Below are 23,786 nucleotides of genomic sequence, written 5' to 3'. Positions count from 1 at the left end.
CTTATGTGTTTGTGTGTCGGTTTGTGTGTGCTTATGTGTTTGTGTGTTTTGAGTGTGCTTATGTGTTTCTGTGTGTGTTTGTGTGCGTTTATGTGTTTGTGTGTGTCCCTCTGCAAAGACGGAATGCCAGAAGCTTGACCATCCCTTTCCCTTCTCTCTCTTGGTCCCTTGCAAACCCTGTTGCAGCCACTGAACGACAGGTCTTCCAGCCCTGGCCTGAGCGGCTGAACAGCAATGTGGAGGAGCTCCTCCAGTCCTCCTTGTCCTTGGGTGGCCAGGAGCAAGGGCAGGAGCACAAACAGCAGCAGGGGCAGGAGCACAAGCAGGAGCAGGGGCAGGAACACAAGCAGGAGGAAGGGCAGGAGCAAGAGGAGCAGGAGGAGGAGCAGGAGGAGGAGAAGCAGGAGGAAGGCCAAGGCACAGAGGAGGCTCTGGATTCAGCGTCTAGGCTACAGGCAGACCCAGAGCCCAAGTTTCGGTCTGAACTTGTGTCCTCCAACCCTTTCTCCTTCACTCCCCGGGTGCGGGAAGTGGAGTCTACTCCCATGTTGATGGAGAACCTCCAGGAGCTTATCCGATCGGCGCAGGAGATGGATGAAATGAATGACATGTATGACGGGGAGACCATCTGGAGATCCCAGAGTCCTGGCAGGTACTGGACGTTCTGTCTCCCCCACCGGCCCCACCCTTCCTTCTGCCTTTGGGGATAAGAGGCCCACTTGGCCAGCCTTGGCCTCAGACCCACCCAGATCTGCTTGGGCTTTGGGTACACCCAGCGGCTGCCCGCCTCACCTCCTCTGTGGCTTAAGCAATGTCCTAGATGCCCATCTCTACGTGGCATGGGGTGAGCCCTGAAGCTAGAGCTACCAGACTTGGGTTCTGGGTTTCTCTCTGCCTCTGATGAACACTGCAAATTTCATTTCCCCTTTCTGGGTCTCAGTTCCTCATCTGTAAAAGGAGGCAGTTGATCTGGAGGCCTGTAAGGCCACCTCCAGCATGCTGAATGCATGTGACTAAGACTGGATGGTAAGAGCAGGGGGTAGCGAGTGGGCATGGCTGTCTGCCCTGGCCCTCTGGCCCATCCCCTGCAGTGGTGCCATTTTGGTTTTTTTGCAGCCTGCTACAGCTGCCCCATGTGGAGGCCTTGCTGACCCTGTGCTACTCGATTGTGGAGAACACCTGCGTCATAACCCCGACAGCGAAGGCCTGGCAGTACTTGGAAAATGAGATCCTTGGTTTTGGGATATCGGTATGCCCACCGAGCTGTTCACTGGCTCCAAGTTCATGGGTCTAGAGAGTACAGGATGGGCGGGGCCCCAGAATGCCTGAGAAACTCTCCAAGTGAGAACCCCTTCTTGGAAAGACATTTCCAGCTCCCTTAAAAGGAGGGAGGCTCAAGACAGAGTCTGGAATCCATTCCTGGCCAGAATTCCTTCTGTGGCTCAGTTGCTAAGCTTGAGTCATGTCCAGAGCCAGTTCACCAACCGCAGGATGTGGCTGTACCTTAGATGCAGCTTGTCTTCCAGGAGGGGTCCTAGAACCCGTTCCAGGGCTCTGTAGAGAGAGATCCCAATCTCGATATGTCCTCAGAACCCAGCAAATTATATTTCCAAGAAGTGTAGGACTTTCCAAAAGCACAAGTTAGCAAATGTGTGCTAAGAGCTGGCATGCCATCCATGCATCAGTCTATTCAACCGATATTGATTTGGATAGGTATTTGAGACACTAGCAGTTCTGTCCTAGGTAATTTAGCTACGAGTGCAACAAGATCTGATCCTCTGTCCTCCTGGAGTCCACTGGGAGAGAGAGACAAAATGGAGACCAGTGTGACAGGGATCGACGCATGACGGATAAGTCCAAAGTTCAGAGAGCAGATGGCGAGCACAAAAGTCATGCTGGGGCAGGATTGGACAATGCCTCTTAGAGGAACTGATGTTTAAACTGAGACCTGGAGATAAAAGAAGTTAACCAGGCAGAAGAAGGATTTGGTAGAAGGTTCCTGCTACAGAGACTAGTGTGTGCAAAGGCTCAGAGGCAAGAGAGAAGAAATTCCACGAGGGACCAAGAATGAGCACACTGTTACTCTTCCTCCCGCTCTCAGGGAGCTGAGATTGAGTAGCATTATACAAAAGGAGTGTGGGTTGGTAGGTGATGGAAAGAGAGTTATTTTTTGGTGGAGATGGACTGCACTTAGGAAGTTCATGACTAATGAAGAGCTCACTGGATTTTAGGGCTTGGCTGAAAGAACAGTAAGGAGCCCATTTTACCTGGAAACAGAATCAAAGAGGCCAGGATGTGAATAATCCCGAATGGCAGTCCGAAGTAGCTGTATTCCATTTGGTAGGAAAGGGGAATTCAGTTATGATTTGGGGTTGGGGACCTGATGATGCCTCCCCCGTGAGCTGTTATGAGGAGTGAGCAAGAGATTCTGTGACTGTGATGCGCTGATGGGACGGCCTGGCGATCCTGCCGAGCGAGATCGTCCTGAGGAGACTCACTCAGGGCGGAGAGTCCCGCAGGAAGATGGGCGGCTCCACATCCAAGAAGGTCCTCCAAGAACTTGGAGGCTCTGAACCCAGGTGCTCCAGCAGAGGACCTGGGTTTCTGAGTTGGAAGCAGCCGGACCAGTGTCCCAGGTCCATCATGCATTCGATGTCTGTTTGAGCAAGTGACTCAGCCTCGGGGAGCCTCAGTTTCCTGGCAGGCAAATGGAGCCATGCTTAGTAGCTATTCTATTCCTAGGAAGACCAAATAAGATGAAGGCATTTATCAGCCATGGCACGCAGCACCGTGCCAGCTCTTTGTAAATGTTAGCATTATCATTAGCAGAGAGGAAGGGAGGACTGTGAGCCTTTTTCAGTTAGGCAAAGTTAGACATCTGTCAGGCACTTGGCCATGGGGATTCAGAGCTTAGGAAAGAGATCAGAATGGATGATAGAGGCTTGGGTGTCACCTACAGGAAGATGAAAATTGTTTGTGAGGAAATAAACCATCCTCGGAGAAGGCAATGGCAACCCACTCCAGTACTCTTGCCGGGAAGATCCCATGGATGGAGGAGCCTGGTAGGCTGCAGTCCACGGGATTGCTAGGAGTCGAACACGAGTTCACTTTCACTTTCATGCATTGGAGAAGGAAATGGCAACCCACTCCAGTATTCTTACCTGGAGAATCCCAGGGACGGGAGAGCCGGGTGGGCTGCCGTCTATGGGGTCGCACAGAGTCAGACACGACTGAAGCGACTTAGCAGTAGCAGTAGCAGAGGAGGGGGAAGAAATAGAGAGCTGATGGGAGGTTCTTGAGGGTAGGACCTTGGGGAGGGGGTTTGGGAAAAGCCAGAGGAGCTTCTGGAAAAGGCTTAATGAGGGGACATTCTGTGGGGGCGTGGGACTTCAGCCTCAGGCCCTCAGCCACACCTCTCTGCAGGTCTGTGACAGCCTGGGGCGGCGACACGTAGCCGCGTGTACCCTCTGTGACTTCTGCTCGCTGAAGCTGGAGCAGTGCCACTCGGAGGCCAACCTGCAGCGACAGCAGTGTGACAGCTCCCACAAAACACCCTTTGTCAGCCCCCTGCTTGCCTCCCAGAGCATGACCATCGGCACCCAGGTACTGACCCAGCCGGGTGGGTTGCAGTGGTGGCGGTGGGGGTGGGGGGGTACGGCTTCAGGCAGGGCCAGGCAACCGGGAGCTGGAGGGGGTGAGCAGGGTGCCCACCTCTCTCCTGTGCCCCGTGCTACAGATAGGGAGCCGGAAATCGGGCCGCTTTTACGGGCTGGACTTGTACGGCGGGCTGCGCATGGACTTCTGGTGTGCCCGGCTGGCCACTAAGGGCTGCGAAGACAACCGAGTGGCCAGCTGGCTCCAGACTGAGTTCCTGAGCTTCCAGGATGGAGACTTCCCCACCAGGGTCAGCCCCACCCCTCCTCACCACGCTTCTTCCTCGTCCCTCGCTCTGGGGAACCCTAGGATGTGGGGCGGGGAGAGTCTTGGGGCCCTGGCTTCTGAGAGCTGCTCCTCACTGAGCCTCCTGCCTCTTTCCAGCAGACTCCCCTCCCCACTCCTCAACACCCTCCCCGCTACCTCTGCCACCTCCACCTCCCTTGGGCCCCCAGGAGACCAGGATTTTGTCTAGCAAAGGACTAGCAATCCGGGAGGCCAGAGGGTACAGGACTTGGGGGCACGAGACAGGTCTGGTCCCAGCTCTGCCAGTTACCCTCGGTGGTTGGGGGTGGGAGGCCTCATTCCTAAGACAAACTTCTGGGTGATGCCTGAAGTGCCGCTGACGGTGATCCAGTGCTTCCCTGCCTTAGTCTGTAGGCTCCTTCCCGAATCTTCCAGTGCTTTCCCTCTCAATGGGATCAGCTTTACCCTTTCCTGCAAAGTCACCTCCCCTGTGGGTCAACCTGTTGTAGCTAAGAGCCAGCACCGCCCCCCTCACCCCCGCCTCCGCTTGCCTTCTGTGTGGTTTAACAGAAAAAAATCAAGACCAGGACAAGTGGGGGCTACTTAAGAAAGGGCTTTTAGCTGAGTAGAAGGGCCTCCACCTAGCTCTCCTCCCTGAGCCCCTAGATCTGGACGGGCCCTTAGACCATTTCAGCTGTTCCTCTGGGTTTATGAGTGGGGTGGTGAGGGCCACAGAGGGAAGTGGCTCCACCCAGGGTCACACATTAGAAACACTTCCGCCTCTTCCGTCCTAAGCCGTCCCCAGAAGGCTCCCTGAGATGAGACTGCCACTTGGGACCCTGCCACGATCTGGAGCCTTGGTACTCACTTCCCGGTCCTCTCATCAGCTGCTTTCGTAGCTTGTTGACCAGCAAAGCAGCCCCTTCCTAGTTTAAGCTCCCAGCTTCTTCCCAGGCACTGAGGGTGACACTGAAGGGGATACCCCGGTGCAGAGGGTCTGGTTCTCTGCCCTGGTTTCTGCTGTGGGGTGCGCTCTGAAGGGCTCTGAGGCTTCTGAAGTCTTCCACCTCCCATCCCCCGCTCCTGCCTTAGATCTGTGACACGGAATATGTGCAGTACCCCAACTACTGTGCCTTCAAAAGCCAGCAGTGTATGATGAGAAACAGGGATCGGAAGGTGAGCCCCTCCCGCTGCTCCCACCCCCCCATCAACCCTTCCATGGGTCACTGCACGCTGACCTGTTCTGGCCACCTTTCCACCTCCCCCACGCACTCGAGCCGTGGCATCCATCTGAGCATGGGGGTGGGGGTGTGAAGAGCAAGTGTGTCTCCTGGAGCTCTGTCCCTACTCCCCCAGCCATGAGGTGAGCAGCTCTCCCAGGGCCCCAGGCCAAGAGTTCCAGGATGGGGGAGGAAAGGGGAGGCTGCCATCAGAAGCCCTGGGGACACACTGGGAGGGAAGAACCCCCAGCCAGGTTGGTCAGAGAGGTCTAGGTGTCAGTCCTGCCTCCTGCTCTTACTCACTGAGTCGTCTGAGCCAAGTCACTTCCTCTCCAGCCCCGGGCTCCTCATTTCTAAAAGGAGGGGTTTGGGCTATGTGGTGTGTCTGGCTGCTTTTTTTAAAAAGCCACATTTGAGCTTCCGGCTTCTCTGACTTTTCCTGCACTCCCTGCAACCACGCCCACCCCCGCCCCTGCCCCGGGGTCTGGGCTTCTGACACCTCTGGCTCCTGGCTCTACTACTCGGACCCTGCACAGGTGTCCCGCATGAGATGTCTGCAGAATGAGACGTATACCGTCCTGACTCCGGACAAGAGCGAGGACCTTGTGCTTCGATGGAGCCAGGAGTTTAGCACCTTGACTCTTGGCCAAGCTGGATGAGCTGAACTCTGTCCTCTCCCCACCTGCCCCACCTTCCCACACTCTCTATTGCTTTCAGACCCTGGGTTGTCTCTTACTTGGCCCGAATCATGTGTCCTTTGGGTTGGGGCACCGGTCCCAGAGAGGTCGGTGATGGGAACTCTGCCCACCTTAAAGGATGTCTGTACATAAAATGTTTCTTTTTAACTTGTGTGGCCTGGTTTGGTTGTGATCCCCTCCTGGGCCTGCCCACCCCCTGCCCCCAGGGAGTCAGTCCTCCAACTCCTGGCACATAAGTGGAAGGGGCCATCTGTCGGCAAGGGAACCCTGGGGGTGGTTCTCAGGGAAGCAATCCTGTGCTAGGAGAAGACTGAGAAGTCAGAAGAAGTCATGGCCGGTGTCTTGGGGACTGTGTGTCTCCATTTCTGAAGCTCTGGTCCCGTGATCTCAGATGTGAGTGTAGGACTATCCCTCTGGAGGGTCATCTGAATGAGACTATGTCCAGGGGTGGCCAGCCCCAGGCAGTACGGCAGAATTTGCCATTTATAGGAGGGAGGAGGCAACTGGGCTGGAAGCCCATGCTCTGACATCCAGTCATGGGCCCAATGGTCCAAATGTGGGGGAGCCGCGTCATGACAGCTTGCATGGAGATGTGACTCCAGCATCAGCCTCTAATAACGTGGGATCAGGACTTAGCAGGTGGTCGAGTAGTTGACTCCATGCTTCCAATGTAGGGGGGCGCAGGTTTGATCCCTGGTCGGAGAAACAAGATCCCACATGCCATGTGGCCAAAAAAAAAGAAAAAAGAAAATTTCTTGAACTGAATAAAAATGAAAATACAACATATCAACTTTTTTAAAAAGTTTAAAAAAATAACGGGGGACTTCCCTCGATGTTCAGTGATTAAGACTGCCTTCCAGTGGCACGGGGTATGGATTCGAGCCCTGTTCGGGAAGCTAAGATCTCAACATACCAGAAAAAACAAAAACATAAAAAACAGAAACAATATTGTAAAAAATTCAATAAAACTTTATAAAATGATCCACGTTAAAAAAAAAAATCTTTCAAAAAGAAAAAAAAATAACAGATCTCCCAAAACATATTCTGGAGACACACACGTGTGGGTAACTATATAGCATTTAACAAAAAATGTTATGGAAAAGCTCAAGCATGCACAAATATAGAATAATGCAACCCTGGTGACTCAGACGATGAAGAATCTGCCTGCAGTGCAGGAGACCCAGTTTCGACCCCTGGGCTGGGAAGACCCTCTGGAGAAGGGAATGGTTACCCACTCCAGTATTCTTGCCTGGAGAGTCCCATGGAAGGAGGAGCTTGGTGGGCTACAGTCCATGGGGTTGCAAAGAGTCAGACAAGACTGAGCAACTAACACACTTGCAATGTACCCTCAATGCCCCCGTCACCCAGCTTTTATTATCAACATGTGGTCAAGCTTTTAGGAGAAACCGTGTAATAGAGAAACCTGTTCGACTTAGTGTTTGCCATACTCATTCAATCACAATGTCCTTTTTCACCTAGGGCTCAAAGCTTGTTGTTTTTTTTTTTTTTTGCACTGAGTGCAGACAACATGCTTGGCCCTATTGATCTGGAAGACAGGGGGCTCAGCCCAGGCTACGGAGACTAGGGGTTGTCGTCTGAGTCCTGCTCCCCCACCCCCCAAAAACACACAGAGGGAGGTATAAGCCACCTGTGACAAGAGCAAAACCATCTGCTGGAACCCAGAAGAGACAGACAGCCAAGGGGAACCGGCAGGACAGCAAGAGGCTGGGGGTTAGTAATTTGGAATCTGCAGTACTGGGTGTGACAGTTAGGCTTCCCGGAAACTACAAAGGATGTGAGAGGGATGGGTGGTGAGAGGGCATTAGTGGGTGAGTGTTGGGGCTACATTAAGTGACATAATCTGCTGGGGTTTCTTCTCTGGCCAAACTGTGAAGGCACTGAGGTCACGGCTTCCTCCTCTGTCTCTCTCCCTGCCCGCTGTCTCGGGGTTGGGTGCGGGTGTGTGCAGAGTGCCGGGATCTGCTGAGATCTGCTGAGGTGGGTGTGTCCCACCGCCGGGAGCAGGCCCTACCAGCCTGGCCTGGCCCAGAGCAGGCAGAAGCCAGCTCAGGAGAGCGGTGAGCCACACCGATGAGCACAGGTAAGGGGACCTCACAGATGGGACTGAACCTCACAGGGGCACAAGGAAAGCACCCCTCCTTCAGAATTGGGGGAGGTGGGTGGGAGTGGAGGTGAGAAGGGGCCCTGGGCCTGGAGAAATCTTTTTGAATAAAGGGACGACCTCAGGCAGGCAGACCGCAAACAGAGGACGTGCCCTAGAGCATGAAGCCAGCCCCTAGGCCTGTCTGTCCTGGAGGCTGGGTCTTCCCCTTCACCTACTCTCATGCTGAACTCTGGGTCCCAGGGCCACTGAGGAAAGAGGGCCCTCTGAGGATGGTTTCCAACCCTCTCCCATTCTCAGATAAGACAATGTCCAATGCCCACTCAAGAGCCAGGCCTCTGCTGGTGACAGTGACCTGACCTGATTAAACTCCAGAGTGGGTTCAAGGCACAGACCTACCCTCATAGGGATCTTCCCAGCCAAATCCAATGTCTTAGAGGCGCCTGAGAGACACTGCCTTCACCCAGGGCGTTTTCTTTATAAGATGTTTAGGCCAGACGTCTCCAATGTCCTGCCAGGTCTGGTAGAATGTGGTCCAGGAGTGTCATGCAGTGGATAAAATTTCAGATACTGGGCACAGGGTCAGGGTGGGGGTGATATTTGAGGGTGTGCAGGGCCTTCTTTTGTTTTTGTTTTAATACGTATTTATTTATATATTTTTGTTTGTGCTGGGTTTTCTCTGCTACACATGGGCTTTTCTCTGGTTCCAGAGAGTGGGGGCTACTCTCTAGTCGCAGCGCACGGGCTTCTCATTGTGGTGGCTTCTCTTGCTTCATAGCATGCGCTCTAGGTGCGTGGAGCTTCAGTAGTTGCGGCTCAGGGGCTTACGAGGCATGTGGGATCTTCCCAGATCAGGGATCAAAGCGGTGTCCCTGACACCTGTGTGTCACACCACTGAGGGCAGCTGTTCCCTGTTTGTGGTAGCCTCCCTGATGGGAAGGGGCCCTCCCATCAGATTGCATCTCTGGTCCCTTCAGGGTGATCTGAGGTTGTCGCCGAAGGGGACCTGGAGGCAAGTGTTGGGTTGAGATAGAAGCAGAAACTTTCAACCCTTGAGCTTCACCTCCTGGCCACCCAGAGACTGTAGAGCCCAGCTGTGTCCCTGTCTGGTGCCCTCAGCATGCACCCCAGCAGCTCAGAAGCTTCCCAAGCCCAGGCCCCAGGGGAAGGACCGCAGAGGCTTGACGGCTCCACACCACACACACTCAGTGCTGCCCAAGGGCAGGGCCAGGTCCATGAATCCAAAGGCTTCCTGAGGTTTCTGTGAGTCTGTGGGACCCAGCCAAGTCCCAAAGCAAGGACCACCAAGAGCACAGGGCTGCCGAGAGTTGATCCCCTTTGAGTCGATCCCCTTTGAGTCCTGAGTGATCGGGACTTTGTTTCCTGTTTTTCCAGCTCTTGACAGCAGGGTGGAGAAATGTATGCAGGTGGGGAGGTGACAGCCACTCACCAGGCAACTAATCTTTGAACTTTTGGCCTTTTCCTAGAAAGGAAAGATGGGGTGAGAACAGAGAAGGGGAAAAGATGCAGCCGAGGATGATGTTGGAAGAGCTGAAAGAGAGGCCAAGAGGGGAAGGGTGGGGACAGGCTGGAGCAGGATCTGGGCTACAGAAAGCAAAGCAGGTCTGGATCATAGAGGAAGGAGGATGGAGGTTAGACAGGACACGTGGAGGGGAAGACCATGACCCCTGGGTCAGGAGGAGGCCATCCACTCAACCAGGTGACCTGGTACTATCTCCACCTTACAGACTGCCCCAATCAGCCTGCAATGCGGGAGACCCAGGTTCGATCCCTGAATCAGGAACATCCCCTGGAGAAGGGAACAGCTACCCACTCCAGTATTCTTGCCTGTAGACTTCCATGGACTGAGGAGCCTGGCGGGCTACAGTCCCTGGGGTCGCAAAGAGTCAGACAAGATTGAGCGACTATTAGTCACTTTCACAGACTCCCCAGACCCAGGACAAGCTGATGGGCAGGATTCATCTGTGTTCCAGAGCATCCCTGGGACAAAGACTTTCCTAAAGCCTTTAGACTTCATCATCCTTCTGCTGGACACTCAGTACAGTTTCCATCCATTTGGGGAATCTGAACATACAGGCCTTAAGAGTCTGCATAATCACACGTGTCTGTGGGTAGAGATTGCATCTTCTCATGGCTGCCAGGGTGCGGCAGGAGAGGAAGTGGGTTCAGTTAGCTACCCAGGTCTGGCGGCACAGTGTGTGTGGTGGGGGTGGGGAGACACGCTGATGGGCTTTTGACTGCCCAAATCTAAAAGTAGGCCAGAGCTATTCAGAGCTGGTCTTCTGGGGCAAGAAGGATGAAGAGACTGGAGATTCTCACTTTCCAAATTTCTGAAGGGTGTAGATTCCGAAGGAGAAGAGGTGATGAGAGCAAGGCCTTTGGTGGATGTTTGGAGAGGTGGGGAGAGCAGTGCAGGAAGCCAGGGGAGGGTAGCAGACAGGAGGAAGCTGGAGGTCTCTGTCTTCCCTCCCTGCCCCCATCAGTGTCCCAAATCACCCACCTCCCTTCTGTTCAGCTCCCCTCTGCATCCCTGGTCAGGCGCCAGAAGGGTGGATGCCACAGGCCAGTTGTGTGGAGGAGAGGAAGGGAAAGATCATGATCTAGACTTCTGTCCACTTTTATACTCCATTCTCACTTCCTGCCAGGGCAGAAAATAGCCCTGCCCCGCTGACTTATCTCAGCAAAGCGTGGTGCCCAGCCCAGCTCAGAGGGCAGTGGGGCCGGTCCCAGAGGCCGCAGGGACACAGGGATCTGGGCCCCAGGTGTGCTTGTGGCAAGCTGAGACGGAGAAGGTGAGGAGGAGAATGACTGCACATACTCTGGTCTGTGCATGGGGTCGGGGGGCCAAGATGCCGGAGGGGCAGTCTCCAGGCCTCTCTTTGCCTCTCAGTGTCCTGGGGGCAGGGATCTGCTTGTGGCCATCTGCACGCGTGTGTGTGTACCCCTGAAGCTGCCCGTCTGTCTGTCCATCTAAGGATGTTGTCCCAAAGTCTGCCCTCCTCCCCTGGCTTGGCTGTCTGAGGCTCCGTGCACACACACACATGTTCCACACTGATCTGTATGTTACTAGTAATTTTGTGTGCCCACCCCTTGGTGCACCCTTACCTGCCTGTGGCCTTGCACGTGAGTGCAGCTGTGTGCTCACGTGACCTCTGGGCATGCTGAGGTTGCTGAGTCTGTGTGGGCCTCCAGGTTCCCCTTCTCCCTGGTGAAATGAAGTCCTGGTGTCTCTGCTCTTCTGGGGCTGCTGCTGTTTCTTTGCCCCCCACCCCCAACCCGACCTCTTGCTGACGGCAGGATAGAGAAGAGGGCCTTGCTGTCCCTTCCCCATACCTAGAGCCCTCCTTCCATTTCCTGTTTGCCTCCTTTTTGGCAGTTTTTCCCATCTCTGCCATCTGGCCTGGCACCGTGCCCATTCAGTTCCTCTGACAGGGAGCCCCAGGGAAGCAAGCAGATGGGGTGGGGGACCAAGGCAGGGGCCTGGCAGCTCTCAATGCTCAGCTTAGGCCATTCTGTGTGAGTATGTTGGAGAGGGGTGGGTTTTTGAGACATCAACCCACGGGCTTCTTGGCTTTGGAATGGAGGAAGGAGAGAGATCTCTGAAGAATTCCTAACTCCACCTGTTAGTGCTGCTGCTGCTGCTAAGTCACTTCAGTTGTGTCCGACTCTATGCCACCCCATAGACGGCAGCCCACCAAGCTCCCTCGTCCCTGGGATTCTCCAAGCAAGAACACTGAAGTGGGTTGCCATTTTCTTCTCCAATGCATGAAAGTGAAAGTGAAGTCGCTCAGTCATGTCCGAACCTTAGCAACCTCATGGACTGCAGCCTACCAGGCTCCTCCGTCCATGGGATTCTCCAAGCAAGAATAATGGAGCTGCCATTTACTTCTCCAAGGGATCTTCCTGACCTAGGGATCGAACCCAGTTCTCCAGTGTCTCCTGCGTTTTGCAGGCTGACTCTTTACCACTGAGCCACGAGGGAAGTGCTGAGAGATTTGGGATTCTTGGAAAAGAATTATCCATTCACTCATTCATTCATCCTAGTTGTAAGCAGCTATTGATTCTCCAAAGAATGGTTAAGAATGATAAAATGTTATTGTAATTGTAGCTATGGGCTTCCCAGGTGGCTCAGCGGTAAAGAATCTGCCTGGAATACAGGAGATACTGGAGCTCTGGGTTTGATCCCTGTGTCGGGAAGATCCCCTCCCTAGATGAGGAAATGGCAACCCACTCCAGCATTCTTGCCTGGGAAATCCCATGGACAGAGGAGCCTGGTGGGCTACAGTCCATGGGATCACAAAGAGCCAGACACGACTTAGGGACCAAACAGCAACAAAAATTGCAGCTGTAAACTGTTACAGAAGTTTTATTACAAGCAGTTTCCAAGCAAAGTTCTCCAAAGGGAGATGCTTTTCACTGAGTTGCACATGCGGAAGAGATAGTCAGGAATGTGATAAGAAGAGGTTGGAATGATACATGAAATATTATAACAGGATTACAGGCTGGATGGACATGGGGGGCAGAGGGAAGATTTCCTGTCAGGCAGCCAGTGACTATCACAAGGGCCGGCTAAGTGGAAAGACTGAAGTGTGAGTGAGCTTGGGAAGAAAGCTGTAAAAGGTTTAATCCCCACCCTAGGACCACGATTCTTGCCTGGAGAATCCCATGGACAGAGAAGCCTGGTGGGCTACAGTCCATGGGGTCGCAAAGAGTCGGACACGACTGAGCAACTGAGCGTGAGCGACTAGGACCTTATCATCTGGTTGGGGAAATGGGACAAATACACAGGACATGACCTGCGGAGCTGAAAGCAGAATACTGTTTCAGTAGGTAAGGGGAGATCATCAGGAGGCATATCTGTGTGTGAGATGAGTCTGTGCTGCCAGTGTTTGAAGTGGAAGAAAGAAGGAAGTGGGTTATTAAACAGTACATATTTCTATTGGACAAAGGAGGAAGTAAAAGCATTCACCTATGGGCACAGATTTCATCTAGGCAGCAATAAAAGTTAGGTGCAGCATCCAGCTCATACCCACCCACCCATTCTTACTGGAGGCAGCTTGGACTTTGGAGGTGAGACGTCCTGGGTTTGAGTCCTGATTTCGCTGCTCACTGACCACTTTTGAGTAAAAATCAAGAGAAACACTGACCTCCAAGGGCTGCTGGGGGGATTAGAGCTTGCACTTAGAAGGCGCCCAGGGAGATGGTGAGCGATCAGTGAGGCAGCTATTATTTTTGACTCAACATTTATAGAGGGAGGGGCTGGGGCTACAAAGATGAGTAAGTCACAGTCCACTGGCCCTCCCTCAAGGAGTTCACGGGTGAGTAGGAGGAGCAGACCAAGAACAGCTCATGACAGCCTGAGTAGGAAGAGCTGACCTGCATCCAAAGTGCTGGGGAGACACCAAAGAGGGGACTATGCCTGTTTGGTGGGAGGGCGGGAGTCAGGAAAGGCATCATAGGGCCCTGAGAAGTGACTGAGTTTACCAGTCAGAGAAGGGGAGAAAGGGCAATCCAGGTTGAAGAGACAGCACACGAGACATCAAGTATTTGCAGAATTATCACTAGTTTGGCATGACTGGAGCAAAGGATCATGGGAGGTGGCCACACTTTAGGAAGAGAACTGGTGTTACTTGCTTTTCCACACGTTTAAGACCCATCCAGCATTATTTTCGTTGATGAAATTGGTATTTCGTAGGGGAAATGCTTCTTTATTCTTGTGCTGTGTTTCTTACAAGTCTTAAACTGCTGGAGTCTACAACCGCTTGTTGGAGGGAGAACAAACAAGCAAGCGAAAAACACACTAGAAAACATATGACAATTAGGTTTACAACTTTGTTCCATGTAAGGATTTAAGTGGTTCCTACTGAAAGGAGTAGGTTCAGTATTTTGGGATAATGGCTCAGGGTCTTCAGATAACTTCTTTCCTTAAGATCCCTAAGTCGGCACGTGGCCACACATGTTCACTACCATTACCCACAATATCCAAAAGATGGGAAAACCCGAGTCACCATCAACAAATGAACAGATGAACAAAATGTGGTGTTTATATGGGAAAATATTTGTTTTTGTTGTTTAGTTGTTTAATTGTGTCCGACTCTTTGAGACCCCATGGACTATAGCCCACCATGCTCCCCTGTCCATGGGATTTTCCAGGCAAGAATACTGGAGTGGGTTGCCATTTCCTCCTCCAGGGAGCGGATCTTCCTGACTCAGGAGTCAAACCTGCATCGCCTGCATCAGCAGGCAGGTTCTGTACCACTGACCCACCTGGGAAGCTCAGGAAAATATTATTCAGCCATAAAAGACTGTAACTCTGATACAGTCTATAACATGGAGGGACCTTGAAAACTTTAAGCTAAGTGAAATAACCCAGACACAGAAGGACGGAAATTCTACGTTTCCACTCAGAGGAGGGGTCTAGAATAGGCAAATTTACACGGACAGAAAGTAGAATAGAGGTTGCCAGGAGAGGGAGGGAAAGGGGATGAGTAGTTATTGCTTAATGGGTATAAAGTTGTTGTTTGGGATGATGAAAAAGTTTCAGAAATAGTGGCAATGGTTACACAGTGCTGCGATTGTACTTAATGTCACTGAATTATACTCTTAAAGATGGTTACAATGGTAATTTTTTTTTTAAGTTCTGTATATTTTACAATACAAAATAGACAGCATGTGGGGATCACAATGGAGGGGTCGCTTCTGCGGCCTTCTGGCATTAAGGAAGGACTTGAGACCGAGTCCTGTCTTCTGACTCCGCTACCTCTGGCCATACCCTTCATCTGCCAGCTTTTGCCTGAGGATGGCAGTGGCTGTGGTCTGCCCTTTCCGGCAGTCTTATCAGAGCTCACAGTACTTCCTGGCCTCATTGCCACCTTCTCTGGGCTAAGCGCCCCCTTCAAGCCCTTAGGACCAAACCACCGTCTCCCTCCATCATAGAACCCTTACTAGGAAACAGCCGAGTCAGACTCTGCAGGGAAGTACCCAGAGAAGTTCAACCCACAAGGCCTTCCCCCACCTGGGAGCACTGTGCTGAGGTGTGCCATCAGCCTATGGGACCCCCATTCTATTACTGTCCCCATTTTACAAATGAAGAAACTGAGAGTGAGCAAGGCCAAACCATCCACTTGGACCGGGTCACTCTGACCACAAAGCCAGCCCACACAGGAGCAACAGCAGAGATGAGGCTGGGATTTCATCCCGTACTTGGGAGTTTGAACTTTATTCTTTAGATAGTGGGGAACAAGCAGAACAGGCTGGTGCCAGGGGAGGGGCTCCACAGTTCTTCTCACCACCTGCCATAAGAGCTGTTGGTGTGCGTGTGTGTGTGCTAAGTTATTTAGTCGTGTCCAACTTTGCGATGCTATGGACTGTAGCCTGCCAGGCTCCTCTGTCCATGGGATTTCCCAGGCAAGAATACTGGAGTGGGTTGCCATTACCTTCTCCAGGGGATCTTCTGGACCCAGCAATTGAACCACATCTGCTGTGGTTCCTGCATTGCAGGTAGATTCTTTACCTCTGAGCCATCCACCCAAGGAGGCCAATATCTATTTACCAATACTTTATCATCTGTCTCCTTTCAGTGGATTGGAAAATAGGTGGGGCAAGGCCTTTGTTTTGTTCACTGCTGTGAACATGCCTGAAACCTAAAGTCCCAGGAAGCATTTGTAGAAGAAAGGAAGAAAGGGAGAGATGTTAGCAGATAACAGTAACCAAAGCATTCCATACGTATCACTGAGTCTAATGACCTTGTGAAGTAGAAACCCTTCTCCTTGCTTTCTTTTGTTTTCTAGGTAAGGAAAATGAGGGGTAGAGATATGAAGTCAGTTTTCTTTCCTTTTAAAAAAATATTTATTTATTTGGCTGTGCAGGGCCTTAGTTGTGGCATGCAAACTCTTGGTTGCAGTGTGTAGGCTCTAGTTCCCTCACCAGGGATTGAACTCTGCGTTGGGAGCTCTGAGTCTTAGCCACTGGACCACCAGGGAAGTGGCTAAGGCACACGAGGACAAAGGCACAGATTTATTCGTAGGCAAGTCTGACTCCAGAGCCTGTGTGTTTAACACTGTGCCATGGAGCCGGGTGCGGAAAGCTGTTCTGGACACAGAAGGAAGGTAGGGGAAAGATCTGAGGCTGAAAAAGGTCTCAAGAGGCTAGGGAGTTCAGCTCCGTAACATTTGTGTCTTCAGCCCTTCCGTGCACTATCTTGACTTCTGGCTTCCCTTCTGTTTCAGGTCTCCACTGCCGATGAGGCTGTGACCAAAGGCATCCCACTGCTCCCCACCTTCCCCCAAGCTGGCTGCCTTGCAACCACAACCCACAAGCCCATGCTGAACCTCCGTTTGCTCTGGGGCTCTCTGCGCAGCCCCCAGGCCCCGGCCCCGGAGACTGGAGATGCTAGGACGTGGGTTCGCCCCCTGATGCCCCCAGCCTAGCTGCTCGGCGCACAGTAGTACGATGCAAGCCAACTCCTCGGCCAACAAGTCTCTTCCCACCGCGTGCCCAGACTACCAGCCCATCCATCATTTGCATCTGGTGGTCTACAGCGTGGTGCTGGCGGCTGGGCTCCCCCTCAACACGCTGGCCCTCTGGGTCTTCCTGCGCGCGCTGCGCGTGCACTCGGTGGTGAGCGTATACATGTGCAACCTGGCGGCCAGCGACCTGCTCTTCACCCTCTCGCTGCCCTTGCGCCTGTCCTACTACGCGCGGCACTACTGGCCCTTCCCGGACTTTCTGTGCCAGCTGGCGGGCGCCGTCTTTCAGATGAACATGTACGGCAGCTGCATCTTCCTGACGCTCATCAACGTGGACCGCTACGCCGCCATCGTGCACCCGCTGCGGCTGCGCCACCTGCGGCGGCCCCGCGTGGCGCGGCTGCTCTGCCTGGGCGTGTGGGCGCTCATCCTGGTGTTCGCCGTGCCCACCATCCTGGCGCACCAGCCCTCGTCCTGCTCCAGAGACGGCCGCGACGTGTTCCTGTGTTTCGAGAGCTTCAGCGACAAGCTGTGGAAGGGCAGGCTACTGCCGCTCTTGCTGCTGGCCGAGGCGCTGGGTTTCCTGCTGCCCCTGGCGGCCGTGGTCTACTCGTCGGGCCGCGTCTTCTGTACCCTGGCGCGGCCCGACGCCACGCGGAGCCAGCGGCGGCGGAAGACAGTGCGCCTCCTGCTGGCGAGCCTGGTCATCTTCCTGCTGTGCTTCGTGCCCTACAACGCCACGCTGGCCGTGTACGGGCTGCTACGCGGTGAGGTGGTGCCCGCCAGCCCCGAAGCGCGCATGAAGGTGCGCAGGGTGCTGATGGTCATGGTGCTGCTGGCCGGTGCCAACTGCGTGCTCGACCCGCTCGTGTACTACTTCAGCGCCGAGGGCTTCCGCAACACCCTGCGCGGCCTGAGCGCCCCACTCCGGGGCAGGACCTTGGCCGCCAAAGGGGCTCAGGAGGCGCTCGCCGAACCGCTTACCGAGACTGCCCACGCCTCTGCTCTGACCACAGCCAGCCAGGGGCAGCTCCGACCCTCCGATCCCCGGTCATCCTTCACCCCGTCCCACGAGGATTCGTCCTTCTGAACGCACAGTCGTTCGTGCCAGAGCACGGTCCCCACCCCACCCCACCCCACCCCCGCGCCTCTGGCACTCTCAGACACGCTGGGGTGTGCACCGGGGGCCGGAAGGGTGGGCGCTGGGATTTAGGAGTGGCAGCTCTCGCTCGCGGATGCAAAAGAGAACTAAGTGTGGCGCCCGGGGCCGCGCAGTAGGAAGAGCGCCGCTGAAAATGTCTTTAACTGGGGGTGATGGTGAGCCGGGGAGGACCCCTTCTCCAGCTCCTAGAAAGTGTTGCTGTGAACCTGCCCATGTAGAGGCAAGAGACTGGATGAAATGCCCTTGGCGGGCAGGAAACGCGGCCCACAGCTGGTAGATGGAGCAGAAGATGGGTGTCCTGCCTTTAGAGCAACTACAGCAGACTTAGGGAGCCTTAGGAGACTGTGCCTGCCCAGCACTGAGGCATAATATTAATAATACAAAAGCCTATTGGATGCTCACTGAATTGGTTTCCTTCTTGTCTAGTTACTTGAAACAATTCAGACCTGACACCCAGCATGGATAGTTGGGGGCAGGGCAAAATTGAGTTAGAGGAGTTTTCCCTACAAGTTCTTGGTCCCTATTCCCCTTTCCAGGTCCTGCTTTCCCCCTTCAAGATCTCCTCCATTCTAGGTCCTCAGTTCTTCCCACTCCACTTGGCGCCCGGTCTGCTGCTTCACCTATAATACAGTAAGGAGAACATTCTTGTTCTAAAGTAACAGTTCTCAGACTCGTTGGTCTCAGACCATTTTACATTCTTAAACACGGAGCATTCCAAAGAACTTTTGCTTATAGTTTGTTTTTTTGATACTTAACCATACTAGAAATAAAAAAGAATAACTTTAGAAGCAGAAATTCGAAAGCACACATTCCAATAGCCGTGAGAGCAACAATGTTACGAAGCCTCTGGGAAATTTCATCATCTCCTTGTGAGAGAATGAGTGAAAAGGACAAATAACAGCTTAGTAGTATTATTATGAAAATAGTTTAGTTCAGTTCAGTTCAGTCACTCAGTCGTGTCCGACTCTTTGCAACCCCATGAATTGCAGCACGCCAGGCCTCCTTGTCCATCACCATCTCCCCGAGTTCACTCAGACTCACATCCATCGAGTCCATGTTGCCATCCAGCCATCTCATCCTCGGTCGTCCCCTTCTCCTCCTGCCCCCAATCCCTCCCAGCATCAGAGTCTTTTCCAATGAGTCAACTCTTCGCATGAGGTGGCCAAAGTACTGGAGCTTCAGCTTTAGCATCATTCCTTCCAAAGAAATCCCAGGGTTGATCTCCTTCAGAATGGACTGGTTGGATCTCCTTGCAGTCCAAGGGACTCTCAAGAGTCTTCTCCAACACCACAGACTTTCTCAAAGAATCCATTCCCAGATCATGCTTTAGAACTATACCTGTACTGAAGTATTAGAGTTTGTGTAATTTCTTCCCAGGCTATTATATACATTGTTTTTGTTAATGCCAGGGAAAGAGCAGTGTTCAAGTCAATTGCCAGTTGTAGTCTGTAAGGCTTGCAGCTCCTGGGGGTGAGGGTGGGGGCAAGCCGAGTAGGTGCTCTACCCCAGTGGAGCACTACCTGGGGATCCTGGAGCTGCAGCGGGAGGTGGGGGCGGAACTAGCTGCACAAATACTGAGGAGGAGGCGGGGGTGGGATTTTCTCTGGACAGGGAAAAGGGAACAGAACAAGAGCCAGGCAAGTAGTTTACACAGCAGTAAATCCGATGAATGATGGACAGGAGGGCAGGAACAGGGTGACTGCTCTTAGCAGGCTGGAAGTAAGGAAATGGAAGTCTGATTTACCGGCCACCTACTGTTTGCTTCCTTCTTGAATGGAGTCTGGGCTGGCACTATGTCATCCTAAGTGAAGTTGCTCAGTTGTGTCAACTCTTTGGGACCCCCGTGGACTGTAGCCAACCAGGCTCCTCCATCCATGGGATTCTCCAAGCAGGAATACTGGAGTGGGTTGCCATTTCCTTCGCCAGGGGTTCTTCCCAACCCAGGGATCAAACCCAGGTCTCCTGCACTGCAGGCAGACGCTTTAACCTCTGAGCCACCAGGGAAGCCCCATGTCATCCTAAGACCCTGACATTATTAGTGAAGTTAGCAAGGGAGTTGGTGACATGTCCTGCATGCATTTCTGTCTCTCAATGCTGTATGTTTCTGTGTGTGTGTGCATGTGTGTGTGTCTGTGCGTGACTGTCAAGAGTTTCCCAGGCTATGTCACTGGGTGTTTTAGTTCGTACTAAGCCTTTTGTGTCTTTACCTGAGTCCTCCAGATGGTGATTTACAAGGGTAAAATGACCCCTGGTGGCCAAACCGGAGAACTGACCCAGCATCCTCCCTGAGAGCCGTGAAGCGGAGCTTTCCTCTGTCTGGTCTGAGGCTCGCAGTATTCTGAGGCTCTAGACGAGGCCTGGTGGTTAGCAGGTTAGCACCTGCTCCATCCATTGCTCCGTCCTTAGGGTTCAGCCCTTCCAGCCCTGGGGGCACCAAATGTCATCATCATCCAAAGTCTCAGCATTTTGCCCTATCCAAACTGAAACCAACAGTTTTTAAAAATTATTTGAGTTTGTTTCCTTTGGCCACATTGCATGGCTTACAGGATCTTAGTTCCCCGACCAGGGATTGAACCCATGTCCTCAGTAGTGAAAGCATGGAGTCCCAACCACTGCACTGCCAGGGAGTTCTCTATTTGAGTATTTTTATATGCAGATAAGTGGATGAATTCCAAAGCAATTAAAGCTCACATAGCAAGTATCTTCTAACTTACTATACAATTTACTTATTTATTAATTATAACTTTTATAGTTTATTGTCTGTCTCCCCTTCACCGCCTGCTCCCCCGCCCCCCGCCCAAGTAGAATGTAAGCTCCCCGGGGGGAAGGATCTTTGGTTCTCTGGTGTATCCCCAGCATATAGAACAGTGTCTTGCGCCAAAGAAGTTCCTAATAAATATTTGTTGAAATGATGAACAGTTGAATCATTTTCCTTTATTTTTTTATTGAAGTATAGTTGAATTACAATGTTGTGTTAATTACTGCTGTAGTGAATAATTGGGCTTCCCCATGGCTCAGTGGTAAAGAATCCCCCTGACCAATACAGAAGATATAAGTTTGATCCCCAGGTCAGGAAGATCCCTTGAAGGAGGAAATGGCAACCCACCCGAGTATTTTTTTTTTTATTCGATCCCATGGACTGTAGCCTGCCAGGCTCCTCTGTCCATGGGATTCTCCAGGCGAGAATACTGGAGTGGGTTGCCATTTCCTTCTCCACACTCCAGTATTCTTGCCTAGTGAATCCCATGAACAGAAGAGCCTGGCGGGCTACAGTCCACGGGTCACAAAGAGCTGGACGTGACTTAGTGACCCAACAACAAAATGAACAGTAGAACCTTGCTGTGAAGTAGTTTACTATCTAGCACAGACCAAAGAACAAGTCAACGATAGTTATTATTCAAGATGGAAGATGGAAGAGTGCAGGGGAAGGCACTGGCCATTAGTTTATTGGGCACTAGACAGTCCCTGGAGGTTCTTGAGGGAGGTTCAGCCCACCCTGACACACTGTGTGGGATAAACTACAGGGAAATGAGGTGAGGAAGAGTCTAAGGAGAAAGACAGGTGAGGGGGTTGATCCAGGAGGTGTAAGTTGCGGAGGCAGATGGAAATGAGTTTTCTCCAGTGTGGACTCTCCATCGTTTAAGCTCCAGTGGACTGTTTCCCCACACTCGATGTATCCACAGGGTTTCCATGAGAACAGAGAGGCACGAATAGATTCAGGAGGACTTCCCTGGCGGTCCAGTGGTTAAGACTCTGCGCTTCCAACGCAGGGGGCTCTGGTTTGATCCCTAGTTGGGGAACTAAGATCCCATATGCTGCACAGTGCAGAGATTAGATTCAGGAGATGTTGCAGGCAGAGGAGGAATGAGCAGAAGCTGATACGAACAGGAAATTTAAGGAAGGCTGCAGCCACTGCTATATTCACAGGATCCCCCAATGACTGGGTGGCCAACGTAATGGCAGCTACATGTGGGAAATCCAGAGACCACTCTGTGTCCAGAAGTTTATCTTTTGGGGGGTTAGGAAAACCCAAAGGAGGAAAATGAGAAAATCTCAGACACAGGAAGAAGTGCATGAACACATCGTAAAAATACTTTCTATGCAATTGGGCTTCCCCATGGCTCAGCTGGTAAGAATTCACCCACAATGCAGGAGACCTAGGTTCAATCCCTGGATCTGGAAGATCCCCTGGAGAAGGGAAAGGCTACCCACTCCAGTATTCTGGCCTGGAGAATTCCATGGACTGTAGTCCATGGGGTCACAAAAAGTCAGACACGACTGAGTGACTTTCACTTCACTTCATCCCAAGACCTTAGTTTTGTGCTCAAAATGCATTGTTTTATTTAATTATTACAATAACCCTCTGAATTAGGAATAATGATTACCCCCACTTTATAGATGAAACATCCTGGAGGAGCTGAGGTCCTAAGGTCACACAACCAGGAAGTGGGATGGTGTTTCTGAGACTCCTAAACTCCTCTACTCTTCACAGAACACCCTACTTTATCTCCTCTTCCTTTACAGCCCACTGTCTCATCCCTGGTTCCCTTCCACCCACCACTCCTTGGCATCCCTTCCTCTCCTTCCCTCCTCATGTAGGCCTCCACTCTCTCACCTTGAGTCCACTGTGTCATCTGTCCCTCCACTCAGTGGAGTTCTTCCTCCGTGGGCTCCTAACTCACTCACCCTACAACACACCAGCCCCTTCCCTCTCCACATGCCTCCGCCCCAGTGCAGAACCCACTGTGGCTGAGTGAGCGCTGAGAACAGGGCTCATTCATGGTTCCAATGGTGTTGGGCCCTAAAACATATCACATGGAGGGTTTGGAAGGACGTGGCTCAAGGACAGCACCCAAAGCTGGACACCTCAGCCTTCATGCACTCTCCTCCCCAACCTGGGATGTGCCCAACATCTCCAAGACAGCACTCCTGATTGTCCACCAACTAAACCAAAGAGGACACCACTCCTTGGTTCTCCTCAAGGTCCATATCCTCTGTAGAATGGTCCGTCCACGAGGTGAGAGAAGCTGGAGGAAGAGGAACAATCACTGGTCTTGAGATAAATTCAGGAGAACAAGGAGAGATGCTTGTTAGCCGTGGAGCATCTTGAGGGAAATCCTTGTAGGATTGCCACCTGGAGTCCCCTGAAGAAAAGTGGAGGGGGAGGTTAACCTCCCACAGAGCCTTCCTTCTCCCTTCTTTCAGGAGACCCTGGAGCCCGGAGAGGCTGGGGAACTGTCACCATGCTGTCTCTTCCACAGGAGAACTGAAAACACTGAAGGGGGAAGCTTCTCCCAGGGGCTTGGAGAATCCCAAAGGCTCTCAGAACTTTGCCATCAAACAAACCTGGGTACTAATTTTGGCTCTGTCACTTCTTGGCAGTGTGACCTTGGAAGTTGTTTAACCTCTCTGAACCTCTGTTTCCCCCACGAAATGGGGATCTATAGCATCTACTTATCCGGTTCTAGTGAGGGTTAATGAGGTCACCTTTGAAAGGCACCTGAGAGACATCCATCCCTTAAGGGGGAGCTCTCTTTCCAACCAGGGTCTGGGGAGGACAGGCCGTTGGTGAAGTCGGCTTGTGATGCCCAAGGGGAGAGTTTCTGGAAGACAGCAAGGGCTCCAGGTGAATCCTCGCCCAGATGGAGCTCTGCCAGCAATCAGAACCAGGGCCAGGGATGGGTGAGCAAGGCAGGCGGGGCCAGCTTTCACGGTGCTTGGTCAAGGAGGAGGCAGGGGCAGTGACTAGCCTGTCGCCCTCTGGGGGCACTCTCTCCTCACTGGCCCCTTGTCCATCCCACAGACAGAGAAGTGGGTGGGAAAGTGCCCGAATGGAGAGGAGAGGGGGCATGGGATGAAGAACCAAGCAGAGGAGAAAGGGCAAAAGAGGAGGCTGGAGGGGAAGTGAGGGCCCGGGCAGGCCCGGGTGGGGCCGGGAGAGGGGCCCAGGGCAGGAGGGCGGAAGGGAGACAGCCTGGGAGGGAGAGCGCCGAGGCGGGAGGAGGGAGGGACAGGGAGGGAGACCGGCGGCGCTGACACAGCCTCGATGTGTGGAACGGGCTGGGGTTTGGCCCACAGGTCAGGCGTCTGGCAGTATTATGGGATGGAGAGGCCTTAGGAGACAGGGAGAGTATTATGGGCTGGAGCAGCCTTAGGAGACTGGGGAATATTATGGGCTGGTGAGGCCCGGCTCCA

General features: G+C 52.8%; 2 protein-coding genes across 3 annotated transcripts in view; both read left to right on the top strand.

Annotated features, from left to right (window-relative positions):
- Positions 1 to 5,965, top strand: part of LOC120857779 (acrosin binding protein) — an 8,126-nt gene extending 2,161 nt beyond the window's left edge. The window contains exons 4-9 of the mRNA XM_040233515.1: positions 187 to 652; positions 1,117 to 1,249; positions 3,424 to 3,603; positions 3,737 to 3,904; positions 4,993 to 5,076; positions 5,657 to 5,965. Of these exons, the coding sequence (XP_040089449.1) occupies positions 187 to 652; positions 1,117 to 1,249; positions 3,424 to 3,603; positions 3,737 to 3,904; positions 4,993 to 5,076; positions 5,657 to 5,779 (1,154 nt within the window). The 3' untranslated portion in view covers positions 5,780 to 5,965. The remainder of the gene's footprint in view (positions 1 to 186; positions 653 to 1,116; positions 1,250 to 3,423; positions 3,604 to 3,736; positions 3,905 to 4,992; positions 5,077 to 5,656) is intronic.
- A 1,544-nt stretch (positions 5,966 to 7,509) lies between these two features.
- LPAR5 (lysophosphatidic acid receptor 5) lies at positions 7,510 to 18,313 on the top strand. Of its 2 annotated transcripts, none has more exons than XM_040234994.1 (2): positions 7,510 to 7,919; positions 16,190 to 18,313. In XM_040234994.1, exon 2 carries the CDS (start codon positions 16,413 to 16,415, stop codon positions 17,517 to 17,519), a length of 1,107 nt encoding a protein of 368 aa, XP_040090928.1. In that variant the 5' UTR covers positions 7,510 to 7,919; positions 16,190 to 16,412; the 3' UTR covers positions 17,520 to 18,313. The 2 variants fall into 2 exon arrangements, with proteins under 2 accessions (XP_040090928.1, XP_040090929.1); XM_040234995.1 differs by lacking the exon at positions 7,510 to 7,919 and adding an exon at positions 10,107 to 10,358.
- The last annotated feature ends 5,473 nt before the right edge of the window (positions 18,314 to 23,786 follow it).

This window comes from Oryx dammah, unplaced genomic scaffold (genome assembly GCF_014754425.2).
Source record: "Oryx dammah isolate SB20612 unplaced genomic scaffold, SCBI_Odam_1.1 HiC_scaffold_29, whole genome shotgun sequence".
NCBI classification, from domain to species: domain Eukaryota; kingdom Metazoa; phylum Chordata; class Mammalia; order Artiodactyla; family Bovidae; genus Oryx; species Oryx dammah.
Note: the sequence above shows the minus strand (reverse complement) of the source record. Positions and strands in the feature narration are given on the sequence as shown.